Below are 22206 nucleotides of genomic sequence, written 5' to 3' on the forward strand. Positions count from 1 at the left end.
CCATCTCTTGTTTGCCGTTTACATGAAAAAGATGTGGTTTCTATTTCAACTCTCTGTATTTTATGAGGTGATCTATAATTGATGATGCTCAACAATGGTCAGTTTGAAAGAAATTACAAGGGCAGCCTAGTTGCATTTGGATACAAGCAACTAGAATTACCTTGCCAGTAAAGAAATAAGAGGAGGGCTTTTCTGGGTGTGCAGTCACTGCAGAGGATGCTTGCATGCAATTGAGATGTGCAAGTGTATTTATACAGGGTATTTTTCTGCACTTGTTAGTTGTCTTGGGACATAGAGGGAAATGTGTGCTCTTTTCCATGCAGTAAAGTAAGCAGCTTACATATTTCAGTTGTCTTAACTTTGCATTGTCTTAATTGATTAGCAATCACTGGCATTTTCAAGCAGTGAAGTATTTTACAATTATTGAGTTTGCCAATTATTTTCTATTAAACTATCAAGCCATGATATAGTTACCTAATGCCTATCGACCCACATGAAAATTATTTATGCCTCTGTATTCAACCCTATTCAGTACAAGAACCAAATTTTACTTCAAATGTTATAGCATTTTATATTGTATGTTGCTTATAAAAAACAACAACAACAAAAAACTTCCTTTTTTAAACAAATTGGTTTCTTTTCTAATCCTTTTCTCCCAACTTTCTGGCTTCATGGAGAAGCCATATGTAATGTATCAGTTGATTTAGTCTGACCAGAGTTTATTAATTAGCACCACTGATATGTGATATGATGTCCAGCAATTCCAGTTACATCAGAAAGGTTCTGTTCTGTACAAACTGATGGCATTTTTAGGTGTAGATAAGACTAGAGCATCTCCTGAGCTTACGTGAATTGATTGCCCTGATGATATCAACATGCTATACACTGCAAAGGAAACAAACAAACAAAAAAAATCCCTGAATCCTGTCAGTTTGATTTGGTAGAAAATTTCTTCTCAGCCCTTGGTTTGGCACATGACACTTAGTCTTGTAAGCAAGACAGGTCAGCCAGAATTCTCTGCAGCACCTGCCAGCCCCATGACGGGCTGGATCTCTGCTGTTGGCTCTCTTGCAAAAACTTGGATGTCTGATTAGGTACTTTGGTGGAAATTCTGTCTAAATCTCTATGCATGAATGGCTGAAGCTCTGAAGTATGAGATTTGATTATAATATAGTGTAAAGCTTCAAGTATTATGAGCACTTTTGAGCCCTAAAATGGAAAGAGGTGAGCAAGAGGTTTCCTATACAGATTTGAAGGTTAGAGGAACCTCCACCACAGTATGGGCTGACTTGCTCTGACACACAGGTGTCAAATGATGTCTTGCAAAAGCTAATTTCAGGAGCATCTTTCAGAATTACAGATATATATATATATATATATATATATATATATTTATGAGTTAAGGACTTGGACTCCAACTGTGGTGAGCCCACTGCTTACCCCAATAACCTGTCCCAGTTTTCATCCCCTTCTTAGAGAGTGACATCTTATTTTGAGGTTTGAATTTTTATGATGATGACTTCTGGATCTTGTAATACACTGGATCTGGGAATGCTTTTATCTGCAGTCCACTTACTAGTAAACACCTTATCTATGTATCTTATAAACATCTTATCTAACATCTCACTATAAAGTGTTTTTCAACTCTCTTAGGAAAAAAAAAAAAGAAAAAGCTGAGATTTCTTTGAGATTTGTAATCAAAATCTTTTGAGATTTCAGCAGAGATTTGACAGATTTTGGAATCTCTTATTGTTAAACTCACAATATTATATTTGTTTTCCAGCCCTAGTTATGTATTTTTGTTTTAGTTAGAAAACTTTCTTCTGCATTCTCTACACCACATTCTCAAGTGATTTTTGTAGCAATTCTGGGACTTCCCAGTAATGACACATGGGAAGGAATGAGGATTTTTTAGCTGGGAGGAGGTTTGGGAATTAGATAATGCTGTCTTGAGGTGGTGCCTTCTACAACTGTCCTCAGTCCTCTGAGTTATAGCTTAAATGTGTGTGTGTGGGGAGGGGAATGGGAAGCATTAACTGCAGTTTCATTTAATTAAAATGCCTGGTTTTAAAGTGCCTTTGTTGTTGTTGTTGTTTTTTCTTCATGTGTTTCCCATCGGATTAATATTTTATTCTCATAATGTCATACTATTAATTTTTGAGTTACTGGTGGTCTTTACCAGTAAACTTTCTAGATGACTGTTGATTTGGTTATAAATATACCAAGCAGTGGTAGACCAAGCACTGCTGTCCGAAAAACTCCAGTAGAGGTAGCTTCATTGAGGTGTATGTCTGCTAATGGTTCTCTTTCCCAAATTGTCAGGAAGGTAGTCTTTTAATCCATAGAATGTAGCTGTAGTAATTTCTTATAAAAAGTTTAATCATCACATAGCACCAAATCAACTATCTTTAATCAATTAATTAAATAAAAAAATCCTGTATGTCCTGCTGTTGTGGTTGCGTTTATTAGCTGGGTTGTAATTCTATTACCCCACCCCCACCCCCCAAAAAAAAGGCTTAATGGCTTAAAAATGTTTTAATGGCTTTTTTTCTCCCTACATAAACATACCAGTTATCATTCTGTTCCTGACTTTGATTTTTGTCTCTGATACAGCTTCAAACTACCTTTTTGTTGATTTATGTGAGCTCGCTATTGTGCTGAACTAGTCCATAAATTCCTGTGGACATTCTTTTGACCCTTTTAAAGCATAGAAGTAATGTATGTGGTCTCTAGTTCCCTGGTATTTTCCCCTTCTGGAAAACTTGTGGAATATTAACTAATATTAGTGGTAAAGAGCTTCTCAGCGCTTTCATTTTAGATGCAAGTTTCTTGAGCTAGTCTGTTTGAAAATGTTGAATTTTATCAGAGTTTCTCGCACTCTTTCTGTTTTTTTAATTCAGGTAACATCTTATGAAATAAGATGCTCCCATTTTACAGACATACAATTTTAAATAGAATTCCTGATGTTCTATTTTACTCTGCTTATGATGGAGAAAGGAGAACATTCAAGCTGCAGTTTTCTGGCGATTGCACAGAACTCAAACCCAAGATGTCTTTCAAAGATGGAGTACAAAGGAGGAATGCTGAACTGGAGAAAAAGCGGGTACCAGGATTAGATAGGAACTGAGAAGTGCAAACTTTCTCATTGCCAGTCCTCTCTGAAGTATCAGTTTGGCAGATTTTGGAATCTGTTATTATCTTGTTTAGAAACTGCTAAATTATGCAAACCTACCTAGAGGAAATGCAGTTTATTTGTCAGCATTGCAGTTCTGCTGACAAGCCATAAATTAGTGCACGTGACAGCATTTGCACTGGCACCAAGTCTTGTTTACACTAGAGCTTTTGCTAGACCAGCTCTCGCACAGGTATTTTTTGTGCCACATGCATAAGAAGTCATGCCTGTAACGTAGTCTGGCAGCAGCACTCACTGGTAGTAACACAGTACTTGGCTTCGGGGGAACAGAGGACAAGTGTGGTCCTGTGCTGATTCCCTGTTTCCACACAGGAAGCTGGAACATCATGGAAAGCACCAGACTTTTCAGCTCTCTTTTCATGCTGCTGCAGATGGTGATGTATTTTAATTTGATCTCGGGGAGCGTGCTGACAGGAAGTGCGTTTGATCTTTCTTCATTAACACTATGGAAATGTAAAATTCTGTAGGAACAGCCAATGCACAGAATTCATTGTTTTAATGGGATACATTCATCTTGCAATCCAGTAAACTTTTCTGGAGGATTTATTTCAGGTCCTAGTCGAGGCTTTCACTTGCATGAGAAGTTGTTTCTTTGTGAGATTTCTAGCCACATTTTCCTGTTTATGTACTTTCCCTTCTGTTTCTTTGTGGAAACTCACACATGCAAAAGGGGAAATTGATTGTGACCCTAAGTGGGTAACAGTAACATGAGGCATGTAAGAAGTATTGTTAAATTCTAACATGAACAGACCAGAAGAACGGAGAAAAATATACCTCCTTTTCTGTAAGTTCCTTCAGTTCTTTTGAATTTAAGTTCCCTTGGCTGCACGAAGTTTTTGGTGTGATGAACCTTTATCTCTGTCCCCTCAGTTTGCAGGTGAAACCGAACAGAGTGAGAGGTGGCAGAGATCGATGTGAGCATGTGCTTGGCAAGGTGCTGAGCTGAAGGCTGCACTCCTGGATGCACTCTCATTTCAGGCCTTCTACTTCTCATGTGGCTAGAGGTGCTTATGCTGGGCTAGTTGTCTGCCAGACCATGTAAACTCCCTTGGGCTTTCCAAAATGCCCTCCTCACTCTAGCTGGATACTCCTTGTGCTGGATTTTTCTGTAGTAATTGCAAGAATTCAGTGGGCAGACTGACTTTCTGGTGTTGGCATTGGAGGGACGTGTTTGCTCTGGTCTAAGCTAGCAGAAGGCTGCTTGGGGTGAGCGTCATCCACACGCCAGATCTTGGAGGCACACCGTGTTTAGCAGTGTGTGTATGTGAAAATAAAAGAATAGGAGAGGGGAAGGCAGATGAATTTGCTCTCTGATGACCAGAACAATCGGAAGAACTGTTCTAATGTTCAGAAAAATTAGATTTACTGGGATAGGCTGCACTGCAATTTTGCTGGCATTATTTGTAGAGGACAGACCAGAACACTTGGCTCCTGTTTAAGGAAACTGATTAAATTTCAGTCTGTGGATGGGAGGAATCAAACACGACAAGAATAAGAAGTATAAGAATAAGAATCCTGCAGAGGTTAAGTATGACGTACCCCAAAACCTGGAATGGTTTGTTTTACAAGCATATGTTTTAGTCTAATTTCTACTGTCTATATTAAGACCAAATTCTGAATTCTTAATTTGTTTGCATATTTCAAGACTTCCTGTTCTGCGTTTTGTCATCTGGAGGCTGTTGGCATCTCCTTCAAATCTCTAAGCCTATTTTGCTGCAACTGGCACAGGCCCTCTCACTGCTAGGCCTCTGTCAACTCAGATCAATGTTGTTTTTAGTATACAGGGCATTACCACCTGGTTATACACGCATGCACTCATGTATGCACCTTCTCTTGAAGTGTTGAGTCTTGGAACCCTTTGCTGGCAGGTTTATTCTAAGGAATTACAAGATCATGAATGCAAAGATCGTAACCCAAGTTTGCTGATGTTTCTTTTTTGCTTGTTTGTTTGGTTGGTTGATTTTTAACTGTTAGAGTACAAAGGAGTGCATCTTTAAATGTGTTCATGGTAGCAAGGTTGGATGTGGTATTAGTGGTGTGGTTTAATATCTGATTGTTCAGGTATGAACTATAAAAATAAGATAATGAGGACTTGGTGTATTATGGTAATATTTTATATAACATTGACCGGTTGCTCTGGAAGAATAGTTTAGCATTAGAACGTCAACTCAAAATTTATGCTCATATAAATACTTTACTATATGCCAGTTGTAACTGCTGAATGATGCATGGTAATTATCCTGCTGTTCTTTTTTTTTTAAAAAAAAATTTGATTAATGCAATAATTATACATGCTGTGTATCTTTTGAAAGATACGATATAGCATTATCTAGAAAATCATTTGGGAAGTCATTAAAGACTTGAAAAAGTCTATGGTTGCTGTTGCATCACAGTGCTGCTGCTGTCAAAAGAAAAAGGATGAAGGAGGGAAGGCAGAGGAGAGAGAGAGAGAAGAAAGTGCATTAGGCAAGGCTAATGTTTCATGCTTGACTGATAAATACTATAAAATACTCATGTACATTTCTAAATTGAAGCTGTTTTTCTAGGCTCCTATTCTTCAGGTGACTAGCAATCTCCTCAAGTATATAGACAGCACTCTAATAACAGGGGGAAAACAACGCCAACAAACCAATTTTATTGTCATAGAAAAGTGTCCCAATGCATTTTAGAAAATACTTCTGAGCACTGGTGGTTCCAGGCTTTTACCTGGAAATAATTCTGAGTAACTTTAAGTGCATTAGTTTCATTTTAGACTAGGCTAAAGAGAGATAAGCGGTTTGTTAGATACAAGATGTTGAAAGGCAGGACGATGTTACAAAATTTTATGTATATTTTGTGTTCTGTTTACGTTCAGAGATATCCCCAGAGTTTCAAGCATTTCCTCAGATTTACAGCTTCATAACATTACATTTTTATTATGCCAGTGAGCATTGTGATTGTTTTGTTTTGCTTTAAGTAGAGGTATGCATCTGAAAAAGAAAATTTCCCTGTGCCAAAATTCCGTACATAAGTGATTGGTGAAATGGTGAAATATTCAGCAGCTGGTGCTAGGTCATGCAAGTCCAGATGGAACAAAATTCTTTCACATAATGTCCAGAACACGGTCCCTTATTTTCAGGGAGTTTTGTAGAAAAGTTGATGATGGTTTGTGTTAAAAACAAAACACAGTTATTTGAGAAGTAAAAGAAAGCCTACAGAAGCAGAGTCAATAGAATGAAGCATTATGCCCAGAGTGATCCAAGGGAGAATCAAACATTTGGTGAAGGAATTAAAATGAGAAGGAAGGTGAATATCTGTCAGATGCTTTAAATCCCAAAGGGATCTCTTAATTCGAGTCTTGTCAGTAGATTTCGATTGTTTATTACTTTATGTGCATTCAGATAGCTTTTGATATTATTTACAAGTGCACAAAGATGTTTTGAGAAAATACAGTGTGAGAATATATTTTAAAAATGTTTAATTATATATCTGCAGTGGTCTGTAATGGTATTTCATGGACATAGTCATCTGTTCTCTTTAAGCTCATTAAAAAATGCTTTCAAAAGATGACTTGCAAAGAATGTATCATGTGGTAACCTTTCTGAACAAGGTTTTTCCGCATTCTGTTCTGGTAGTGCCATCAGAAGTAGTGGATTTCTGATGGAAAGCTTACCGGATTGTTGATACAGAAAACAATGTGAAGTGCAGACAGAGCAGTATTCTAGGCTGTAGCTAAACAGACCCAACTAGAACATTGGTCTGGGTTTTTTTTTGGGACTCTGCTTATCCTGAGGGTACAAGCCCAGGGGTAAATAACACAGTTCTAACAGGCAGTTCAGCAAATGAGTAATTTCTGCTCAGCAGGTATGGAGGTTAAATAATGCACTTCAGCTGTAATAAGGATACAAATTACTAAAATTTTTCTGTAATGACACTTGTACACCAGATACGTACTGTTCAGTATAGTGATAGCATCAAGTCTTCACTTCCATAGCATCCAGTAAGACTCCTTCCTACATCCTAATTCCTTCAGTGCTAGAATAAAGGTTGTGACTATTGCCTTCATTTTTTCAACAGACTTTAGAAACCTGTATACAGTATATTAAAGGTATGTGCTGATAAGTACAATGATTTATTTTCACAGAGAAGGACAAGGTAAGGAGTAGTACAGCTATGGCTCTAGGTAGGAAAGAAGAACAAACTTATCAACTAAGGAAAGACGAAGTTTTTGGCTTATAGAAATTAGAAGAAATAAACGTCACTTTTAACTGAGTGCTAATCACATTTAGACCTTAGAGGGAAGCCTTGTGGTGATGACATATACACTTTTTAAAGGTGGCAAACCCAGCTACAGTATTTCAAAATGTTATGTATGATTTTTAAACCCGTGTAATTTCTTATTCTTGTTTGACCTGAAAGCATTTTGTGGGAGTAACTAAGAGAAAGTGCTTTGCTTCAGTGAACACCTGCAGTTTCAGGCAATGTTTGAAATGTCATTTCAACACGTTGACTGGAAGAACTCTGTTCCATATTCTTCAGCCCAAATTCTGGATATTTGCACCAGATTTTAGAAGGCAATCACTTGTAATCTGGAGTGGATTTGAAGCACTCACCACCCTTAGAGGCTGAATTCTATAAATAGTGAGTTGGACAATCTGATTCTTTCTAATTTTTAGTGTCTTTGATAGAAGCTGTGTTCTGGTTCCAAGAATTCTGGCAAATAAGTGAAACAGTATGGGAGTGCATTCATTTTTAAACTCCTCTTTCTTTTCTTGTTTACTGAAGAAGCACATGACCTTTGAATTATGTTCATAGTGGTGCTTTTGTCTGTTTTGGTATAGCGTCTGGTTGGTAGGGAAACATTTTCCTGTTCTTAGTAGCCAGACTCTAATGGCAAGCCTACTGGATAGTAGCTTGTATTTATACTAATTCGGAAAGTTCTTCTCAGTGTCATTTGCATTTCAAATATTACACTAATATTTATTACCTTATTTTAAGGAAACTGAGACTCATTCATTGTTTAATTTCTTGGAGGAGCATGTTGTCTTTATTCTCTATCTCTGTATTTATAAATTCCTTCCAGTTTATTTAAAAACAGATTCTCTGTATAGCCAGTGGGTGTACTCTGCTTCAGCTGTTTTCCTTAACAGTCACTAATTGTTGTTCGCGAGTAATGAGTGAAATGTAGAAAGCATTATACACAGGATCATTTTAAGATTGGGAAGGATTTTCACTGACATGAGTAGGGCTTGGACATGCGTGGAAGTTGAGAGAGGGCTATTGAGAGCTCCCTGCCCAGCTCAGCAGTCACTTGGCATAGTTAGAAAGGTTTTCACTTTGCATTTCCAAGTTTACAGGGCAGATGCTGGTATAAATTTTGTATGGTAGACCTGCCAATAATGTTTCATTACAACAAAGAGAAGTATCATTTAAGTACACTTTATTTTTAAAAACATTAAAAATAGACCTACTGATACTTAAAAGTTTGAAATGAGTAGATTGTGTGTACTGTGCAAAAATCAGCTATGCATAAGCTGCACATCCCAAGCTCACATATTGGTCATTGGTGTGCCCAGCACCTCGTGGTGTATTCACAAATCCCAGGTTTTACGTGCCCTTAGGGTGATGTTACTCAGTGTGCCTATAACGGACGTTGGTCTCAGGATTCCAGACCTTCAGCAATCTGACAGATTCCCACTTAAAGCTGTGCGATGGGGAATTATCCTGAAAGCTAATGGGCAGTGAGCACCAGCAGAGCCTGTGGAGGCAAGCAAGGAGCTCCTGTCAGAGCTGGTAGGCTTGGCAGGTCTGGAGGAATGCTATGGTTGTAAACTCAAGTGTTCAGAGTTTGAGAAGTGCCAGAGTCCAGGCTGTGTTAGCTACTTCATGTGTATTATTCAGTTTTAACTGTATACCATGAAAAGGTTACATTTATTTATTTATTACCAAAATGTTACTGTATTTGTTGCATTTTGGCTTGTAGTCATTGAACAAATGGCTATTCAGTGGTGGTGTGTTTTTCTATCTTTTCTGAGGTACAGATTCCAGGCTTCATTTACCAAATACCTCCTGACCTTTGCAATACATACAGATCTCTAATGATTTAATTTTCAAACTTTTTGATGATCCTTTCATCATAATGTCTGTATATATCTACCATATTATGTTATCTTTATAGCAGTCCTGCAAGATTAATGGTGGTATTTTCTTATTTTTAACTGATGTGAGTTGAAAAACAAAGGGAGATTAGGTCAGTATTATCAAATTCGGGGACTAATACTGGATGCTTAGCTTGGAATGACTAGGATGTCTTTTCACAGAGTACTTTTTGATGCTCACAGCAGTCATTCTCAGTTGCAGGGAGGAGTGCTTAGCACTTTTAGGTATACAGACTCAGAAGTGTTAAGCTGAGTATCTAGGATATGAAGAACATAACATGAGAAACTTTTGGTTCTGAAGATTTTCCCAGGATCATAAAACCAACTGTATATCAGAGGCAGAGTTTTAACTGCTTTTCACCTAAGACTGCCCAAGTTTTATTGTAGGGGTTCTAAAGATGAATGTGTAGTAAATGCTTGCATACAACTTACTCTTCACGATCTTTCAGCTTTTAGTGGAAGTCCAGGGGAAAGAAGAAATTGATAGAAACATGAGACCTCAACCTTTCTCTCTGGTTCCTTTGCTATCTTTATTGTTTAACAATTCTAGAAATTTTGTGTATTTATTTATTTCTGTAATTCCCAATCCAGACATGGCCTGTTGCCTTCATGCCTTGTAAATTTTAAGTTTATGATTTTGTTAATAACAATGTATTGTGATTTTTCTGTGTATGTGACTTCAAGTCTTCAGTAAAAGAAGCAATGAATACAAAATTCCATAAAGGGCATTTCAAGAATCTTCAGCAAACTGACTTCTCAATTTCAGCCTTTCATTCTTCCATTTCTGGAACTTGAGCCTTCCACTCTTCCATTTCTGGAACAAGTTATCAATCAGTGATGTATTTCAGGCATTGAAAGAGGGAAAAACGAAACAAAACACTTTTCCTTTTGCTTTTGAGCTGTATTTCTTTTTACTCATGCTTCTTGTGTACCTCTGTTCTGAGGTCAGAATTCCTGCCAGTGGTTAGGGTGACTTACAGCAACAGCTCTTGTCAGCTTGGAGGAATAAATACGGAAGAGACTTAAGCTTATTTGATGTGTTTGATAGGTATTGCACATATTTCTTCTGTTTGTTGCTGCAAGAGTAACGTCTTCTAAGAAAATATGATATATTTGAAGAATTACAGCATCTTCGAGGCAAGAATTTTTTTGTCCCTGAGACATACGAAGTCATGAACTTTGAACATATTTTTCACAGGGATGGCAAAACTTATCTCTGTTATGATATGACATCTTACAAAATTTCAAATGTTCACAATTAAGTTTATAGAGATAATTAATAAATAGTTGAAAAATATTGCTCTATAAATAAGCATTTGTGGGAGTACGTATTGAATGATTTTAAGTAGGTGTAAATGGAATATCTAATTTTGACTAGATAAACTAATGAGGAAAGCTGTTTTTAACAGCTAGGAGTGAATGTTAAGGACAAATACATCACCTGTGGCTCAGAAGGCTTGTCAGCTGAAGGCTAGTGGAAACTTTAATGGTAAGGAGACAGAAGTAACTGGGCAGTTACCCAGTCTTGTACTCTTTTTAAGCTTCTGCTATTAGCTCCTAATGGAAACAGGATACTGGACTTCTTTTCTCATCCAGTATAGCCATTCTTAGATTTTATAACTCCTTATAATGACTACAGATGAAGAAATCCACTTAATCCTTTGATTTTTGTAAGAAGAGAGTGTGGGAAGCAGAAAGGCAGATCTCATGTCCTGAACTTCTACAATTTTGTTTTAAAAAGAGGAAGGTATGTTGCAGGGAGGAAGAGAAAAGGTTTGGATACAGCTAGTACTTGCACAGGAAAGGATTACACTGTAGTTGTGACACTGCATGCAAAAATCAATCATATCTAAAAGCAGCATTCTATGTTTGTATTTTATGATTGTCTTGACTATCTATTATTGTATATACATGTGCAAAAATGTGCACAACTCGTACTGTATATCAGTAATTTTGTACTTCCAAAGATAATTTTAGTTGAGCTTCTTGGTTTCTAATGAATCTGTAGGTTGCAACTTCTAGTTTTAGGAGTCCTGAAATAGATGGAGAAATTAAAAATGTATGTGGAGACCTTCCAAGACACAATGATTTTTAGCTTCAACTTCTGACCTGTTATCCAAATGAAACCTGCATTATCTGTCAGTTTATTCCTGTTGTTGCCTGTTAAACCCTTGCAAAGATTATCTTGAATACTGAATTTAAAGGGAACCGTCTTTAGTGTGTACAGTTTATTACATCTCCCTGACTAATTCTAAGACGTGTTAGGTTTTTCCCATTTTCTCCAGATTTTGCAATCCTGTATATATTTGCTTTCAATGAAATTTTCTAAACTTCTTGTTTCAGACAGTATTTTGTTATCTTGTTTAAAACTATTTCTCTTATTTCTTAGTACAACAGATATTATTGCTTAACTCTCTCTCTCTCTTTTTTTGTTTCTTTAGTTTTGCCAACCTGGAGGATGGCAGCTTTCAAAAGAGAGAAAACAGCCAACGTTCTTTGTGGTGGTTTTGACTGATATAGACTCAGAGAGACACTACTGTTCATGCTTAACTTTCTATGAAGCAGAGATTAATCTGCAGGTAAAATCTTTACAATAAGGTACAAAAATGCAGAAAAAGGTGTCTAGAAATAGAAGATTAATAATTTTAGAAAGCATCTTTCTCTTCTTGCTAAGAATTTATTGTTCTGTCATATATAAATGTGTGTATTTTTCTTCCAAGGTAAACTTGATGTGCTTGTTTGTGTTTTGTTGTTGTTGTTTTTATCTGCTTAAACAAACAAACAAACAAAACACCTTAATAAAACTGAGAATGAGAATCTTAGAAAATCCCAGGTTGGAAGGGACCTCAGAAGTCATCTGGTCCATCTTAAATGCTGAAAGCAGGGCCTAGGCAAGATAGTCTAACACCTTGTCTAGCCAAACTTTAAAGGTCTCAAGAGTTAGAGAATCCACCACATCCTCGAGGTTTTTCCAGTATTCCAATGATTGATTGCTCTCACAGTAAAAAAATCCTCCTCTTATGTCCAATTAAAATCTTCCCTGGTGTAACTTGTACCCATTGCCCCATGTTTTCAACCAAAGGCTTCTCTTTTCTCCACCATATGCTTTTTGATTTTTTGCCACTATTTGTTTTGATTTTGTTAATGGGACAGTCAACAAAATGTTCATTTATTTCTGTGTTTAACATAGCAGGAATGATTCTCATTTCCTTTAAGATAAAGGTTTATTAACTTCTGCTCCCTCTGCTGGACATCTCTATCAGACTAGCACAGGATAAATGTGTACACGTATGCTGTAATGTTACATACATATTTCTGGAAGTGCATTTATTGGCAAGACTGGTGTGGGTGTAAATAGCAAGACTGTAAAACTGATAGAATAATTCTTCAGCTTTTAGGTAGGTCAGATTTTGGGTGTCAGCTACTTGGCAGTGTTTGTTTTAAACATGCATTTAATTAATTTTGGGCAACCTCAATCTTTCAAAAATAGACATTTTGTTTCCCATTTGATGTAAAGTACTTCACAGAATCTATGCTATGACTTAATACTTGGAATCTTTAGTAGCTAGAACCTAGGGAAAACCTAATCCAGTCCGTAATTGCGGACTGTTATGTTTTGAAATATTTTCTTTCCAACATGAAAAATCAAAAATAAGTAAAGCCTTGGCATTAAGAATATTAAAAAATTAGTTAAAATTACCTAAGGGGCTAAGTAAAATTTTTGTCTATTTTAGTGAAGAACTGTAACACCATTAATTATTTTAAGAACATGCTTTTAGTGATCCAAATGTATTCTGTTCGATACTGGTGTTGAAATCCTACTCTGCCGTGTAGAATAATTAATAGATGTGGAGTAGCAATAATATTGTGCTTTTTCTAGGCACAATTGGAAGCCAGAAAATAAAAATTGTTCCTATTTCGTTAACGCTACGGTTTAAATGGCTATTTTTGTACATTATTGGAAGGAGCTAAAAGCAGAAATGTAACTGAAGAGTAGATATATTTTAGTGTAGATTAGCTGACATCTTCCTATTGATATCTGTCATCTTTCCTTTACTTAACAAGTAAAGAGTGAAACATTCTACAGTAATTCTTTCCCAGCTGATAAAAATTTACAATGGTTGACTCTTCTTGCACTCTATGTATTTCATAACATATACTAAATTTAGCAAACTTGTTATTTATCCTGTGGTTTCTAGCAGCTGCTTTTGATTCATGATCCACATCTTCCAAGTAATGCTCATCCCAAAACATCCAGTATTAACTAAAAGGTTATTTTCTTATATTGCCTAAGTAGTGAAAAAAAAAAAATCAAATTTGAGAGCAGCAGGATGTTGGTTCTCATAATGCCATTCCTGGCTGTGTTGTAAAGAATGCATATTTTTCAGATGAACTTGCTGTGGTGAAATTTATTCTATGACTGTTTTGTTTATAGCCAAACTTCCTGTTTCTTTCTAAAACCCAAAGAGAATAATTGAATGTGCCCTGTTACATGGTCATTAGACAAGAATTCAGCACATGTACAATTTGTAATGAAACATAAGCTTATGAAGCATTGGGCTACGAAAGTGATGTTGATTTAACCATTCACATGCACACCTTATTAAACAAACAATCCAGGAAACAATGTCCATGATTTACAATGAAATCTGGACAGTGCTTTTCACAGTTAAATTCCATTCAAGTTTTAACCTAATAATATAACACACTATGACAAAGATTCAGTTTCCAAAAGGAATGGTTCTTTCCTTCCTAGTTAGCCTGCACCAGGTAAATCTTGCACGTATTTAAGACTGGTCAGATTTCAGCTAGTGTAGATATGCTCTTTGACTTGGCAGGATCATCTTCAGAAAACACCAAAACCCCAACCCTTGGAAGTTTCTGTGGTTAATTAAACTGCAAACTGAAAGCAAACTCATTTCTCTTCTTTTGAATGCTAGAGAAGTAGAGAACCTTTTTTGAGCCTCCTGCATAAAAATACAATAATCTTTTTGACACAATTTGTCAGGCTTGGTCTGAGAAGTCTACTTTTCTCACTCCAGTTGCTTTCATTACTGCTTCAGCTGTTTGTCACAGGATAGTTAGTATACATATGCCACCTGAAAAGTAAGGAGACTGTACTCACGTGGTGCGTCTAGGTATACCTATGATAGTCTAGGATACAAGGTTAATATAGCAATCGTCAAAGCTCTATGCAGGAGCGTACAGGAAAAAGTATTGTCCTTGGTATCTCTGAAAGCCCTGGATTCAGTTAATCTCTTGGCAGTTGTCTGTCATTACAACTTCTCCAGAGATGATAAAAGCACAGGTTCTAGTAATATGCTGATGGGCTCTTTTCAACTTCCCAACCCTGGGCAGAATATAAAGTATTTGATAGACACCTGTGAATCGTACTTTGCATTGTTGCAATACTGACATTTTGAATCAATGCAGTACTTAGTATTTGTGTAGATGTTGGTCCATTGTTTGATCAGCCTTCATCAAGTCATGACAGTATATCAAAAAGATCAACGTTAGATCTAGTCTGATTAATACTCCAAATCTGTACTCATGAAGAAGGTAAACATACGACAGTCCATTACATAGGGGAATAGAACTCACTTCTTGCCATGAATGCAGGTGATGCAGCTTTCCCATTTAATCCCCTGTGAATTGTTATAAGATGCTAGTCTCATTTAATTGTTCCAATAACAATTGTAAAGTGTGTATAAGGATAAGTTCCTCATCTGAAATTAAAACCAAGCATTTGAAAGTTTGACCCTAACGGGAATCTAAAATTGGGAACATGGCTGACTGATCATTAGACTACGAGGTAGTCTAATATAATCAATCAACAGTGGTAAAGACAGTTTAAAGACTTGCTCAGTTTAATTAAAAGCAGTTTAATATGCAAGATTTCTCTCTCGCCTCAAGTTCCTACCAATAGAAACGTAAAGAAATCTGAGATACTGCGCCAGTGTCTCCTTGCTTCCTGCTTTTTTTTTTTTTGTCTCCAGTTGATCTAATCCGCCTTCATGTCTGCCTTAAGAGATCCTCTTAAGCATGCTTTAGAGATGCTCAGACAAATAAAGCTGGATGCCGTACTGACTTGCATGTATCTACAAGAATTAGGAGGAAGAGGACAATAAGTCAAAAACACCCCTATTGCTTCTTCCCACACAGTGCTTTCAGGTTTTTTTGCATTACTGTATTTTGATCCTTGTTGTCCACTCTCTTGCTGTAAATTGTCATTAATTTGAAGAAAGCCTCATCCTCTAAACCAAAGTGTAGTATATGTTCCTTGTTATTCTTCTGGTGACTGAAGATGAAAGTTGTTAAGAGCCAGAGGTTATTCAGAAGAATCATAAGGTACATCTACAAAATTCACCCATAAAACTCAGTTACTCTGTGTGTAACTTTATTTGCTGTCCAAAAAAAAATACACATATGTGTAGTTATTTCTAACAGCAATTTCTGGATGTTACCACTTAACACACAAAGACTTGATTAATATATTTGACTCAGCAGTTACTTCTGTCTACTTCGGTGGTGCTTCCTACAAAATACAGTCAGAATTTATGCTAACAGCACTTGGAATCTTTAAAAACAAGAAAAAAACAAAACAAAACAGCAAAAAAAACACATTGACTTGCATCATTGGGAACTTAATGGTCAAATTGTATATTGCTTTGTGCTTTGGAAAAAAATATCCTCACTCTAACCCCACCATCAACATATTAAACAATGATTTATGTTAGCAAATGAGCCTGTGCAACCACATTTCTTGCATTTCAGAAATTGTGTTCAATGCGATCAACAAGAAACTTCAAGTGTTAGTTTCTAACAGTCTTACTACAAGGTTTTATCAGTCTTACATGTTGCCTTAAGTGTATATATGTTAAAACATTGTGATCACAAAGTTAGGAAGAGTAAATGTATCACAGACAAACGCAAGTAAGCAGTAATTCATGTCTCCTATTTCCTCTCATTCACGTTCTCTTCTTCTCTCTGCCCCCTTGCAAATATAGAAAAAAGAAATTGTAAAAATTCCAAAGCAGAAAATGGCAGATTAACAACATTCACAAATATTTCCTGAGTCAAAGGAAAATTTGCCAACAAAATGACATCATGCTTCATTAAGTTTTAATTTTTATGCTTGGATTGTAGAGTTGGTGATCCTACTGTGCTAAAGCACATGCTACTTGATGAGTCACTGATGTTTGGTTTTGAGCAGAGGATGAGAACACTCAGTTCAGTTGTATCCTTGTTGAAATGTGAAACCTGATCTTCTTTTGGGTATTGTATTAGTGTGTTGTTAAGATGAAGCTTAATAATTTTGTGAATATCCCAAATGTTAAACTTATCCTGAAAGTGACCTTATTATCAGTGTCTCAAAAGACATTCTGTAGGGAGTGGGGTGGGGGGGAGACCATTTAAAAATAATCAACATCTTTCTAAATCTGGTGAGAAATGGATGTTATGAAAACATACAGAGATCAAAGCAGTGCCTTCTTCCCTTCCTGTGAAGAGGAAATTACAGCTAATGTTCTGTATGGTAAGAAATAGCCTTGTATTGTGAATATCAAATTATATGTTTAAGGTCTTCTCTAGACCAGAATTTAAAGTTAAGGTGAGAATGAATGAAGAAAATCGTATTTTCATCTTTCTAGTAACTGTGGCAGTAATTTATCCTGTCCTGTTTATGTCCTGTGTGTGTGCTTGTGCATTTATGCACCTTCTTCCCAATTTGATTTCATGTTATTGCAGGGTGCAAAGGCTTATTTTGGGTAAAGGTAGTTGTCTTGTCTTTACTCCTGCGTGGAGTCTACGCAGTAGCCCATGGACGTCTGGCATTTATGTCGCATCTACATGTGCATTACCTTGGAATTCCCAGATCTTTTGGCATGTGCATAGGCTAAGGGCCCACTCAAGAAATATGTGTTAGCCTACGGTGCGTACTTTTTACTGCTTTTTATGGCTGCATACTTTTACTTTCATTCCAAAAATCTTTAAATGTGCTTAGATGAAAATTCATATAAGTACCTTCTGGGGTTTCAAAGTGAGGTGTGTTAAGTGGTATACGTATCATAGATGCTGCCGGTGTAAATTTTATGTAATGCTGGAAGGTGCAATGGGAACTCCTGATTTTCATATAGGCGTACTCTGCAGTGTCAACAGTATTTAGGGAGTGAATGGATTGATTGTTACAGGGGCTTGAGGTTATGTATTTGATAAGTTTACAGTCTGATCTTCACATAATCTTCTATCTATGGTCGTTTACTTTTGTAGTTGATGGAGTTGCTATTGTGAAGTGGTACAGTTTATTCCTGTTCTGAAAGGATTAAATCAAGATAATGGCTTTTTTGCTAGTATAATTATTCCAGTATAAATGTAGCTACTGTGCTATGATCTAGTGTGCATAGACAAGCCATGAAGTATATTTCTCACCTGTGGTTTTAGTTCAGTAGAGCAGACTGATCAATGCAGATTGGTCTTTTGGAGGCATTCTGCTAAGTTTATTTCAAATTTTGTACGTGTCTTAGAATTTATTGGGTACATGTGTCTGCACAATCTGAAAAATAAATAAAATGAATTGTTGCTGAATGGCTTTTGGCCTTTGATTTTTAATAAACCAGCTATTTGGCTGCAAACAAGGCCAGCAAAGCTTAAACGATGTGTAGAGAAAGGGATCTGTCCCAAATGAGCAATTGGCATGAGATTACTAGAGCTTCAAATAATTTTTCTTAAAATAAGGAATCACTCATGGTCTCCAAATCTCATTTACTGTGCTGTTAGTAGAAAAACAAAGGGCTTGCTGACCTTGACACAATTTCTGTGCAAAGTTTTGCAAAGGGCAAACTGTTTTTATAACTATTACGAAGAACTACAGTGAAAGTTTTTGTAATGGCAGATGTTCATTCTCTCTGACTGACTGAATTACTAAAAGTACAACTATAATTTCACTGTATGTTCATATTTCATAGAATCATAGAATCAATAAGGTTGGAAAAGACCTTTGAGATCATCTGGTCCAACTATACCCCTACCACCAATATTACCCAGTAGACCGTGTCCCTAAGCACCATGTCCAACCTTTAATTTCCTTCAAGTTTGAAATTATGCCTGCCAGCTTCCACCCTCAGAACTGCAAAGCTACATCAAATGTTTTGTATTTTCTGACTTTTCTATTAATACTTCAGTTTAAATGGGTTTTCCTCACTCTGAAATGAAAAGGAACCTAATATTTCTTCTCTGCCCAATGTTAATCAGAACTAAATGCACTGACTTTGAATGGCATGTGCATCCTGAGTGGAGATGTACAATCAGCATGCCTGGGTTGTCCTGATGCCTGAAGATTCCTAATGTCCCTAACAAAGGCAATTCACAGAGGTGGTGCAGATGTGATTCAAAGACCCGGAAGTACCTAGTCATCCTTCCAGGGGAATCAGAGCCAACATAAACGAAGAGCAGATGGACAGCTGATAGTCTTGGAGAGTTGGATTACAGTTCAGAGTTGCTTTTTCTAGAAGTCTTCAATGTTGGAGGTTTGATAAGTAGCAGATTTGGGCATACAAACTCAAGACAGACATGTTGAGGTTCTGAAGATGGAGGTAGAGACAGAAGAGGAAGGATGGTTATGGTTCATGTGTGCTGAAATTCAGCTGAACATCGAATGAACAGTTGTTCATGTGTTCTCAAGCTGGGTAAGTCCCTTAAGATCACCTACATTCAATAGCACGAACAGTATTTTTGGACTATGTTGGTAGGTCATTTTAATCTTTAAAAATTTACTTCAGTTCCTAATGTAGATTTTGGCTAGATTGTTTGTTATTTTTAAGTTAAATGTCAGTTGTTAAAAGCAGAGCTGACATCTTAAAATAATCTGATTGTGGTAGCAAAAGTGGGTTCATGCAAGTTAAAGACGAGCCCTTAATGTTTGAGGGCTAAATCAGAGCAATGAGTATGTCTGTTGAATAAAAAAAGATACGGTTAACATGAGTAAAGTTGGCTGCTTTCATCTGTTTACTTGGCTGCCATGTCTGTTGCCTTTAAATGAGCTGCTGTTTTTCACTGAAGTAACACAAAATCATTCACTTCTTTCTACTCAAAGTTTTAACGTAATTTCTTAAGCTGAAACTGAAGTTTATGTGAAAATATCCATTTATCTGTTCATTTTCCACAAGGAACGTTTAAAACAGGTCCAGTATCAGCCACACGTGACTGACAGCAGAGATCTCCTTCCAGTAGGTTTTAAGTATGTAAGTGGGTAGGAAGCAGAAAGAGATGTTTTATAGTCCACTGCTACATGAGGGAAAACTATAAGCCCTTGTCCGACATCAGGTAATCCACAAATCTTTTTAATTTAATGACATAAAGCTACAGGAAATGAAATTAATTTGTTCTGCTACAAAGAGCTATTTGCTCGTTATATGGATGCTGTAATTATTTTTCTTCTCTATTCCCCATAAATGAGGCCAAGTCTGAAATTAAGTCAGTTTAGGTTTTAGAATTGTATACACTTTTTCGTTTGTAAAATTTGGTTCATCAGAAGAAGTATGGGAATCAAAAATAGGTCAATATTCACCTAATTGATTTTTTTTCTGTATTTAATAAACTCTAACTTAGGCTTAACCCTGCATTAGTATTTTGTGTGTTTGTGATTTGGGTAACAACAGAGAATTAATATGTTCTTAAAGCTGTTTGTTACATAACATCAAACACTGAATATAATAGTATGCTAGAAAAGTTATATTGCTTTATAATCTCTGAGTAACATTGTGAACCTATATAATAAAGTAAGATACATTCAAATATGTTACTCTAAATGCTTGGAAGAAAATAAGCTATAATTTGGGGGCAGAAAGGAAAAAACATCTTGTGTAGTATTTTGTCTCTGAAGGTGGATAGGAGTAAATGTCAAGGGAGGAGTAGAGGAATGTGACGTGTGGTGCTTCCATGGGTGCTCCCTCCTCTGCAGTCTTTGGAGCAGCTGAGCCACAAACACCTGCTGCATGTTTAGTAACCGCTATGAATTTCATGAACATGTCCAATCCTCTCATGGCCCCTGTGCATTTCTGTTACTTGCAGTGTTTTTTAGCATAAGAGTTTCATAAGTTAGGTAACTGCTGCATGAAGAGCTACCTCCACTTGTTTATTTGAACGTATTTCAGTTAGCACGCTGATTTCCTGGTTGTTACTGCTTTTATTGTTGTCCCTTAAGACTAACTGTGAGCAACTAATTTACTTTGCTTTTGCTGTGTTGGTTTGTGGTCAGATGTTGAGGTTTCCAGTTTCCATGTGAGGCTATCAGGTTCAGGAGTCAGAAGTATATAAAGAGTAAAACTAAGCAGTAAGTAAAGGACCTGATCCAAAGGACTTTTTAACAGTTTTGCACTCGGTTTGATTGGTTCCGCTCTTGTCATGTTTCATGCAGTGTGAGTGCTGCTGCTTTGGCAAGCAAGCACACAAAGTAGCTCCAACGAAACATCTCTCTGACGCTCCTTTGATGCTAAGCATGGAAACTAAACAATTACACTATTCTTGGCCTTTACAAGATGTCATCTGAAACTCATAATTTTCAACTGTGAATATATATTTATGATCTAAAGCAAGCAAAATGTGTAGGATAGAAAATGTAGTGGGATTACTTGATATTCACCTTTGTTCCTGCTTCAGGTTTGCCAAGTAGTGCATACAGTATGCTGAAGGAACAGGAGGCAGTGATGAACTTCTGAAACAATCTCAAGTAAATTTTGTTAACTGCACCTGTTATATTGTGCCCAGTTGGTTACACTTTTTCACAGCTGTGGAGGTTTTATTAAAGCAAAAAGACACTGTTATTGATAGTTTAATTTAAAGCAAAGTAATACCTCACTTAATAATGTGTATCAAGCCCACAAGTATTTGATTTTATTTACGTCTAAAAATGTATTAAACCATTTTCTAGACTGTGGATTTGGGACATTGCGCCTGATCTGTTGGCAGGTAACTCCAGTTGTCAGTTACCTCCTGTATTAAAAATATTTGAATAATTAGTCTGAATTTGTCTAGTTTGGGCTTAATGCCATATACATCCCTTGGCTGAACTGAAGAACAAATAGTTCTCAGAAAACAAGCAAACAAATAAATAGCAGAGTAATGATTAACAATGCTGATCACAGTTAATTTTTCTAAGCTATTAGCTATCAGGTGATTAATGCCGATTATTTTTTTTTCTTTTTGTCATCTGAACTCTAATTGTTTTGAGGGATTTTTTTTTTCAAATGCTTGCACAAATACATTTTATTAATTTGGCTACTTTTATTGACAAAGTTCATGAACTATAAAGTGATTCTGTTAGTTCTGTATCTGGTTATTGTACATTCCAGTTTACCTCAAACCCATCTGTTTGGGACACAAACATGTTAAATGTCCATTTCACATGATACGAGAAGAAAGGAAAACAGTTGGAATATATGCACTCGTGCTCTCTCTAGCTCCGTATTCTCATTTAAGTAAGAACCTAAAAACTCATTACTGTGTATTGCCAGGAGTTGACATATGAATTTTTGAGTTTAGGTGTGGATGTGTACATTCATTAAAACTCATGGAAATTTTAAGAATGTATTGGTTTGCTGTAAATGTACAGGCCACACAGTTTCTTGGTCGGTCTCTGAACAGTTCACTATACAGCAGTGGCAAACAAGTTGAGCAAAATGAAATTGCATCATACCTTCAAAAGAATGTTCACTATTTTGAGAGTTCATTATGTTTTTATGTATTATTCATTGGTAAAAAGGAAAAGAAAAAGGAAACAAACAAAAAAAAACTAAACCACGGGTAAACAAATTAAGCAGCCTGCTGTAGAACCAGATCGGATTTTTCTGTTTCAACTTAAATTGATACATCCTCAATTGT

The 22206-nt window shown here is 36.4% G+C and overlaps 1 protein-coding gene across 10 annotated transcripts in view; it reads left to right on the top strand.

The window, feature by feature from the left end:
* Positions 1-22206, top strand: part of SBF2 (SET binding factor 2) — a 300617-nt gene that overhangs the window by 135106 nt on the left and 143305 nt on the right. For 8 of the 10 annotated variants that reach the window (XM_048070135.2, XM_048070140.2, XM_048070143.2 and 5 more), the window contains one exon: positions 11772-11909. The exons of the other annotated variants lie outside the window; for them this stretch is intronic. In XM_048070135.2, the coding sequence (XP_047926092.2) occupies positions 11772-11909 (138 nt within the window). The remainder of the gene's footprint in view (positions 1-11771; positions 11910-22206) is intronic. 10 annotated transcript variants of the gene reach the window in all.

This window comes from Anser cygnoides, chromosome 5 (genome assembly GCF_040182565.1).
Source record: "Anser cygnoides isolate HZ-2024a breed goose chromosome 5, Taihu_goose_T2T_genome, whole genome shotgun sequence".
Taxonomy (NCBI): Eukaryota; Metazoa; Chordata; class Aves; order Anseriformes; family Anatidae; genus Anser; species Anser cygnoides.